The 9,562-nt window shown below is 35.8% G+C and overlaps 1 protein-coding gene across 1 annotated transcript; it reads right to left on the bottom strand.

Annotated features, from left to right (window-relative positions):
- Positions 1 to 665: 665 nt before the first annotated feature.
- LOC120079575 (DNA polymerase epsilon catalytic subunit A-like) lies at positions 666 to 4,033 on the bottom strand. The gene is made up of 8 exons (XM_090314328.1): positions 4,002 to 4,033; positions 3,895 to 3,900; positions 3,765 to 3,787; positions 2,855 to 2,966; positions 2,694 to 2,760; positions 1,553 to 1,663; positions 1,323 to 1,478; positions 666 to 888 (listed from the first exon to the last, which is right to left on the bottom strand). Exons 1-8 carry the CDS (start codon positions 4,031 to 4,033, stop codon positions 823 to 825), a joined length of 573 nt encoding a protein of 190 aa, XP_090170454.1. The 3' UTR covers positions 666 to 822.
- Between the last annotated feature and the right edge of the window lie 5,529 nt (positions 4,034 to 9,562).

The following is a 9,562-nucleotide window of genomic DNA, read 5'->3' as shown; positions in this document are numbered from 1 at the left end:
TCTTCTTTGCAGTGAAATGTGCCAGCACAGGCACATTGTTCCCACAGATGAGCAGCTTTAACCTGCTTGCAACGAGCACAAACCAAATCCTGCACGTGATATGCACGCTCTCTCTGCATCACAATGTGAATCAATGCATTCTCAATCAGTTCTTGGTTGTATGGTTGTCCACATTCTGCCACACCACACCGCCATTCTTGTGCTTGTAAAGTTGAGTCACAGTACAAGTCCAAATCTCGACAGTCATTGCAATAGCTGCCCTCACAACCAAAAGAAAAAGTGCAAGAATTTGAGCAATTTGGTTTTTTTATATATATAGGAAAACGTCGTTTTATATTCCGTTGTATCAATTTAAACTTCAAAATTCTGTAAGTGCCTCGTTAATTACGTTTCATTTTGATAACCATTGTGTGTGAGACTTATAATTTTTTATGTTCAAATAAGTATAATTCAACTGACATAGTGCTTGTAATATCATCCTCAAGTCAAATGTTCAATTTTCCCACCCTGCATTACTAAAAAACAAGACTTATAATTTTTTTGTTCATAAGCAAACCAATTTTGACCCTCGAAATGCCGTTCATACATCAATTCTAATCATCTATTTTGTTAATCCAACATTTAAAGAAGCTTACACGTGTGTAAGAATTGGTGTATGGACGATATTTAAAGATAATAAAAGTCTAAATTGATTCACTTATGACACTTTAAAAGTATAATTGATACATAATCTCACAATGTTTTTCCAAATCTGAAGGTAGTTATATACAAATCATATATTACATGCAAAAGACATTGGGTAAGATGAATGAAGTGCAGGGATTAGAAAACAGAGCTTCTGGTGCAAACTCTTTCACATGCGTACTTCAGTAAATTCTTCTTCATTCTCTGCACAATAGGAAAAATATTGACAAGACCATTCATTGTTATTATTGGCACTAAATGGAATGAATGTTATTCTAAGCTACTTGGACTGCAGTTTACATGCAGCTCAGTAAGGAAGTCAAACTGCAGGTAAGAGAAGCCAAGAAATATGTTACAACTTAAATCTTGGGGTTTATGTAGATGGTTAAGGAAATAAACTCTGTACTAATAAATGTATCAATATCTTCAGAGTTTTGCAATGATATCGATTTATGGACACTACCAGAAGATCTTTTTTGTAAAATATCACGAACAATCCCAAACAGTTGGTTTCTGAAGTAAGAACTCAACTGATAATCAAGATGAACATGATAAATATTTAATTAAGAATCTTAAAAGTAAAAAAATATAGAAAAAAAGAAACTCATAGTTACTAGAAGCAGACGAGTGTTTTATACCTGCTCTTTGAGATGGTCTGTCACGTGTGTTTCAAATGATTCAGTGGGCGGGGTACACTTGTCGCCCTGCTGCAACGATGCTCTTGCTACAGCTTGTTTCGTTGCATATTGCCATGGAATGTATATAAATGAAGAAACGATGGTAATGAAACAATCCTGCAATAACAATTAGGTGACCACCGTAGTTTGAACTACTGAAAAATTCAGTAAGACTCAAATAGTAAGGTTACCTGAATTTTCATAGGTAGATATTCGGCAATCCTCCAGTTGGACAATATGTTAATAACTTGGGATTCAGCATCAGTAATTTCATCTTTTGCTGGAATTCCACCATAGTTGTACTGAAATAAAAGAAACGTCGAAAATCAGAAATAAAAATCCAAATAGTATGATAGTACTTGGGGAGGTAGAATGAAAGCTTAATTTACTTTAACTATTATAGGAAAAATTGCAAAAATCATCCTTGAAGTATGGTGGTAGTTGTAATTACACTCTTAAACTTTCAGTTTTAAAAATTGAGTCTTCAAGTTTATATAAGTGTCAAAATTTGATCAAACTAGACCTTCAAACTTAAATAATTGTATAAATCGTAACATTTGTGTAAGTTTGAGGGTTCAAAATTTATCATTTATGGGCCTAATACCTATAATTATTGTTAGCTTGAGGGTCTAATTTTAATACTTTTAGAAATTTCGGGGTCCAATGTTTATAATAGAAAGTTCAAGGGTGTAATTGCAACCACTACCATACTCCAGGAGTGGTTTTCCAATAAAAAAGAAATGCTTATATATTTTGAATTTTACATCTTTGACGATACTAGGCTACAGTTTTTTCCCCACTAATCATGGTTAATGGTACCTGAAAGTGTCGTGATGTAAGTAAGTTAGTACTCTCCCTTTAATTAGTCTTTACCAACCTGAACATAACTCAACTGATTAAGGCATATATACTCAATCGGAGGTTAGAAGTTCAAATCCCTCACCTCAAATATTGAACTAAGGGAGGTGTTTGATTAACCAACTTCATAAGTTTGTGTTAAACTCCGCTTCAATAGTTCACTATTGAAATTTGCACATTTAACGAGAAACTCCATCAACCCATCTTTCTCTATTTTGCATATTTATCGAGTAACTTCATCTTATAACTCTGCACCCTAAACACAGTCTTTCTAACTCCAACATATTAACTCTAGACTTCGTAACATAACTGAGTGCCCCAACCACCCCTAAAACAATATATATTTTAAGTTTCTTCTCTTTTTTTTCCATCCAAGAATATGTTGTCCTCGAGAGAAGCAATATGAATTTTCTTTAATAAAAAGCTTCAAAAGAGCAAGAAACAACAAGAAAGTTAAACATGAGGTCATCAAACCTGATCCATAAATAACAGCGAGTGCCAGAACTGTACTGGTTGCAGCTCGATCCACTCAAACAGGTCCCTACTTAAAAGGAAAAATAATAAGGCAAAACAGAAACCTAATAAGCATGCTTTATAAGAAAGACAAAAGATTCCAGAGGAAAAAAAGGAACAACCTTGTTTGCAGTGTTTTCACCAAGCTAACACAATATGCTTTAGCAGCATAAAGATCAGACTTTCCCGTGTCTATGATTACTTTTGAGAAGTTTGCAAAAATAATGGTGGCACCTAATTTGCGTATAACAGCCAACAAAAGAGCAAACACTATGAACAAGTTTTAAAAGAGTAGCTCAGTTTATTGAAACAGCAGCAACGGTAAATACGATGCATTTGAAAATTTTAGATTACATTAAAATACCACTTTAATCTCTATACTTCAAGACTTGTTCCATTTCAAAACTTGTATTACAGTATTGATATAATTAAATTTACTGTAATCCATCGTCAACTCAAGCTTTTAGATTGATGCGTGATTTAACATGGTATCCAAGTAAGACATTAGTGGTCGAGCTCTATAAAACTACAATAGTTGGATACCAAGGAAACTAGTACTAGTAGAATATTATTAAATCCTAGGGGTAAGTGACCATCATAGATTGAACTTATTCTCTAAGTTCCTTATTATATTTATACCCATGACCCTTATTTACCACTAGCCAATTCAGGATGATTGTCATTTTCTCCCCAATTAATATTGATTTACACTCATTAGATTTTACAAATTTCATCGTCCACGAATAAAGAAGTGTTAGAGTATTGCTATAGTTACATTTATCATAATCCATCCGCTTAAACTTTTGAGTTGAATGGTGATTTAATAATCTATATATACAAATATCTCCCTATAGTTTCAAGAGGCCTCACCTCTAAATTTGAAAAACAATTCCATATTGTGTCATTCCTAATACGAAGGTTTTCTTTTTGTTGCTGTTAATTCAAATGAAAATTAACTATTTTTATGATCTCATAAAGGTATAGGGACAAAAATAGAATAAGTTTTAAGTTTATAAGAACATGAATGCATACTCTGTGAAGCAAGCGATGAAGAGCTGGGTCATGAAGCCTTGATTGGGGGCTGCAATGCAAAAGCAAAAAAGAATGAATACAGTCAACTAGCCAAGTTTTACATTCAGAAAGAATCAAGAAGATAACACACAGAAACCTGCAAATCCAACGGTACAGATTCAACAAAATTTCATCGGCATATACGTTTCCAGATGTAGTTGCATCTGCAAGACATCTTCGAATCAATTGTTTCAGGACAGGAAATGCTGGGGCATATAATTCAGCCTCATCAAAGCCACCGCCTTCTATTTCATTCACTTGGTTACTCTTCAGCAGAGCATTCACAGCCAAATGATGGATCTGAATAAGTTGGGACAAAGATACTTAAATACCGTCAGTTAACTCAACAATTAGGTCAAATATACCAGATTTTCCCTAATCTTTAAGATATTTCTCAATTTCGTCCTTGATCTTTTAAAATTCCCAGTTAAGTACTTCTCAATCAATCAACCAAATTCTATTATCACATCTGTAGAAAAAAACATATGACCAAAAAGGCAACAAGCCCTTAAAAGCTTCTTCTAACAATAAACTAGGATTCAACAAGGAAATATAGAACAAAATGGAATTATTTATAATAATAATTAAGAATAACAAACAAACAAACCTGTTGTTGATCATGTAATGCCCTTGAAAAGAAAATATCTGCTGTAAAAATTTTCCAATCAAGTTCAATATTTCCCAAGAGTACCTGCCAAATATGATTCAAAATTAAGATTCATATCAACTACAAATAAAGAAACTGACAGAGAAAAAAGAAAAGAAAAGAAAAGAAGTTACATGGGCATATCTTGCAAGAGAGATTCTGTCATTTAACCATTTGGATGAATCAGCACACCGTCGTATTCCAATCTCAGCAGCGTTTTGTTGCCAACCAAGAAACTGTGACACATACATTAATACAAAATAATGCATTTTACTCGTATTGAGTAACCGATCTAAATAATCAAACACTTCAAGTTAGAGTTCATATACTTGTACATACTATTCTTGCTGATTTCTATAGAGAGAAGGCTCAAGCATGACTTGGCAAATAAGGCCTATCACACACTTTAACCATAATGCAAAATAAAAAGATCTTATGGATATTTGGCATCAATATCTCTAACTCTTATAACTTTTTTTCTCTGGTCAAATATCATTAATTCGGAAAGTTGCAGAGTCAAAGGGTTCAAATCATGTGATGGCTATCCCGTGGGGTCTTTGGAGAGAGAGGAATAATAGTCTTTAGCAGTTGGGCTAGTGAGCTGTGGTCTCTTTGTTAGATTATATGTTTCTCTTTAGGCTTGGGACGAGACTTTTTTGTTCTTACCCTCTAGGTCTTATTTTCATGGACTGGGCCCATTTTTGTAGTTCGACTCCCTTTTGTGGGTTGTTTTCCCTTCTTTCTATATGCTTTTGTATTTTCTTCCTCAATGAAAATTCAGTTATTCAATAAAAAAAAAAAGAGGGGGATAAATGCTTAGAAGCTAGAGCCAAACAGACTACCTGATATTGGCTATGATGAGCATTATAAGGAATGTTCAAGCATGGAAAATCATCTAAGGCTTTCACAACTGACTTCAGAAGTTGCACGTTTGGGGACTCGATTATAGCTACAAGAGGTCCACGGTTTATGCTCCTGCGGATAAATATCAGTGCATGAGTCAGCATGAAAGAGACTAAATAGAAGGGCATAATCAGTAGAACGTAACAACAGACATTTTTCAACCTGATGCAAAGTAAACCTGAGATGAGACTAAAGTTACAACCGTAAATATCCGACATAGAAGAGCCAATAAAAGGGATATTTATAATACTAGATGTACTACATACATGGAACAGCTAAAAAAAATCCTGAATCAAATAGGACAAAATATACATCAGATCCTGTTAGAAGGGAAAACTATTTTGACATGTTATTTCAAAACAATAATCATAGTATGAAAAATATATAATGGCTGAGACATATTCTTCTGTAGGAAATAAATAAAGTTTGAAAAAAAAAAAATTAAGGTACAAATCCTAATAATTTCCAAAAATGCCCGTGTTTGAAAGAATTTCTATAAATTAAACAATGACAAAACCTGTACTCTGTTATTGATTTTTGCAAAATCACTTCCAGCTTCTTTGATGTTTACAACATAGTCAACCTATGAGGTGAATAGAAAATGAAAGTTGTGATTAGACTTCAAGATAAAAGAAAAATACACATGAATCATCTCAAGATGAGATAGACGATTAAAGCTCCAGAAATTTAGAACCAACTAATTGCATAGAAATATTTGTTCAAGTAGATATCCAAAAATAAGATATTAGTCTCTAATAAATAAGATTAAACTGCAGCTTAGCCAAACAACTTAAGCATTTGCACCAGAAGCTCTGTTTCCTAATCCCTGCATTTCATTCATCTTACCCAATGTCTTTTGCAGGTATTATATCTAATTTAATATATATTTATATATATAAACAAGTGAAAAAAATCAATTTATATACCTAAATTTTGTGGAAAGAGTATAATTGAAACTATGAATTAATAATTGTATCAATTTACATCTTACTTCAAATTTCGTTTGAAAAACATTGTGAGACTTTGTATCAATTAAACTCTAAAGTGTTATAAGTGAATCAATTTAGATCCTTTATTAAGATTACCTTTGAAAATCGTCCATACACTAATTCTTACACATGTGTAAACATCTTTCAATGTTGAATTAATAAAATAGACGGTTAGAATTGATGCATGGACGACTTTTCGATGGTCTAAATTGATTTGCTTATGAAAAAATTAAGTCTTTTTGTTTTTAATAATGCGGGGTGGGGAAAATGAACCTTTGACCTGAGGATGATATTACAAGCACTATGCCAGTTGAGTTATGTTTATTTTAGCAAAAAAAAAAAAAATTATAAGTCTTACACACGATGGTTATCAAAATGAATGTAATTGATGATGCACTTACGAAATTTTGGAGTTTAAATTTGTAACGACCCGAGTTCAGGAGGGGTACATGAATGAACCGGTATCACATCCAAATGAGAGGGATCCTGAGGACATAAAAGTATGGTTAAGAAAGGCCTAAAAGAATTGAAAGTTACTACTTATACCAAGAAGGCGCACCTTCCTTTTCGGTGGCTCAATCATAAGAACTCCAAAGTTAAGCATGCTTAGCTTGGGTCATTGGGTGACCTCCTAGGAATTTTCCTAGGATGCATGTGAGTGAGGAAAAAGCATGCTGAAAGGATCCGTGTTGGTTTACAACTTAAATTGATACAACCTGTTGAAATATGTTGCATTAGCTCTAAAGGCATATTTGTAGTTTACTCTATATTACTAAATTAGGGTTTCCCCTCATTCTATTTATATCTGAGGTTGGGATCTCTTGTAAGTATGACATTAAACAGTAGAACTTTTACCTTGTCTTGTCTCTTTTCTTTCTATCTTTCAATATGGTATCAAAGCAATGTGATGAAACCCTAGCCCCGATAGAAGAAATTCAGTCATCAAACTTGATAGATGAGGGAACATTGGCAGACATGACTAATGTGGCTGTGATTCAAGCAGTCGTTGATCGATATCTTCGAACCATCTTAAACCCAGTGCAACCCGAACCATCTGAAACCGTGCTGCTAGACTTCAACAACCCAGCTGCCAGACTTCAACAACCCAGTCGGCAAACATCTCGGACAGCTTCAATCGTCGAGCATCACCAACCCAGTCGACGCGCATCTCGAACCGCAACCTTGACTTGGATCGCGATCGACACAAGGCTCTGGTGGGTTCGCTCCAGCCGGCGCACCGAACGTCTCCCAGCTCCAGCATATCAGTCCATTCCAGCCAAACATCGCTGATGAGGGTGCTTCAACTTCGCACACGATAGGGTTCGCTTCAGATGGTTGTTGGTTCGCTCCAGCTGCTGGGCCGGGTCAGATTGGTGTGTTTGCTTCAACCTCGCAGCTGAACGTTAAGCCCTCCGTTCGTTACCCACCTTCACAACTGTCTGGGAGCAACGCCGATCACAGACCGCCCTATTTTGCCACCGGTGGAATTCCAGCATTAGCTTTCTTCTCACAGTACCATGGTGGACAACCTCTCCCTCATGTGTACTCGGTTCAACCTCAGTTTCGAATGGGCGATTCCGTTGAAGAAAACTCCATTACCTATGGACAGAAACATCCTGGATCTGAATCCTATGGGGAAATCCAACAACAATTGGCCAATCTCCAACAACAAATGGCCGCTCTCGAAGCCAAATTGAATGGCCATGATTCTTCCCCGATCTATTCAAAAAATCCGGTAACAATGTTTCCTACTCTTCCTACTACTAATCTTTTATTTAGGACTATAGGAATCTCTGTAGGAATGATCACAGGAGAGAAGCTGAATGGACAGAATTACTTCTCTTGGTCCCAAACAATTAAAATGGTTTTTGAGTGACGCCATAAGTTTGGGTACTTGACTAGAGAGATACCACGACCAAGTCTTGGGGATCCTCAAGAGCGTGTCTGGAAGGGAGAGGATTCATTGCTCCGCTCGATGTTGATCAGTAGCATGGAACCACAAATTGGGAAACCTTTACTCTGTTAGCCACCACACGAGATATTTGGGATGCAGTCCGACGATTATATTCGAGACGTCAGAACGCATCCCGCCTGTATACTCTATGTAAACAAATTCGTGAATGCAAACAAGGGAGCATGGATGTAACGTCATACTTCAACAAGATGTCTTTGTTATGCAAGAAATGGATCTATGTCGGGAGATCATCTGGAACTGCCCGCATGACAGAATTCAGTACTCGAAGATACAAGAGGTTGAGGGTGTGTATCATTTTCTTGCGGGGTTACCCTCAAATTTGATATGGTTCGGAGTCGAATACTAGGGTAGAAATGATACAGTCCCTCATGGAGATCTGTTCAAAGGTTAGATTGGAAGAGGATAGATCAAGTGCAATGAATGGGCCTGGGGTTACCATTGTAGAGTGATGCATTTTTTTATGAAGTGAAATTATGGAGGAAATGCGATGGTAAAAAATGCGTTGAGCACTCAAGTTTTCTCAGTGGAATCCAAATGTAAACCCCACTAAGTTCCTGATAAGTCCAGTGTCAAACTTAGGGACTTGGGAAAACAGGTTGCATTGGTAATTTTTTTAGAAAACTTTGTGGTAACCAAATAAATCAATAGTTGTTGAGGTTGTTATTTGCGGTAATGAAAAATAAACAAATGCGGCGGAGTTTGAAAAGAGTTGATAAAATGGAAGATACGATGAGTATGCGGTGAACCGGTTAAGAAGGGTTTCAGCTAACACTTCCTAGGATGCGTTCATGCTTTACGATCATGCACCACACATATAATAGTAAACCATCTCTTGATGCGAATGCTATGGCTTCTATTGCTAGAACACATGCGATATATGCGATAAGTCTATAGGACCTACACATAAGCCTCTATTCTTATTTATGCGGTGATGAAATGACACACATACAAATAAGGAGATCACATAATATCAACCTGTCTCAGGGTGCATGCGATGTAGGTTGGCAAACAGAGCTTATCTCTAAGTTCCTATCTCTTGTTTATACAGTTATAATCTTGCTCTCTTGAGTCTAGATTCTAACCTAGCTCTCTCGAGTCTTAGGTTCTTTCTTTAGACTCTCTCTCGAGTAGCTCTAAAGGGATATTTGGCACAACATAAAACAAGACAATCGCAAACAATGAAAATCCTAGGTCATGTTAGCTTAGTTCTTCTCAACCCATTCGACTAGTTTAGCTACTTATACGT

The sequence above is a fragment of the Benincasa hispida genome, chromosome 6 (genome assembly GCF_027475165.1).
Source record: "Benincasa hispida cultivar pf3 chromosome 6, pf3_genome.v1.1, whole genome shotgun sequence".
NCBI lineage: Eukaryota > Viridiplantae > Streptophyta > Magnoliopsida > Cucurbitales > Cucurbitaceae > Benincasa > Benincasa hispida.
The sequence above is the reverse complement of the archived record's forward strand: the minus strand, read 5'-3'. Positions and strand labels throughout refer to the sequence as shown.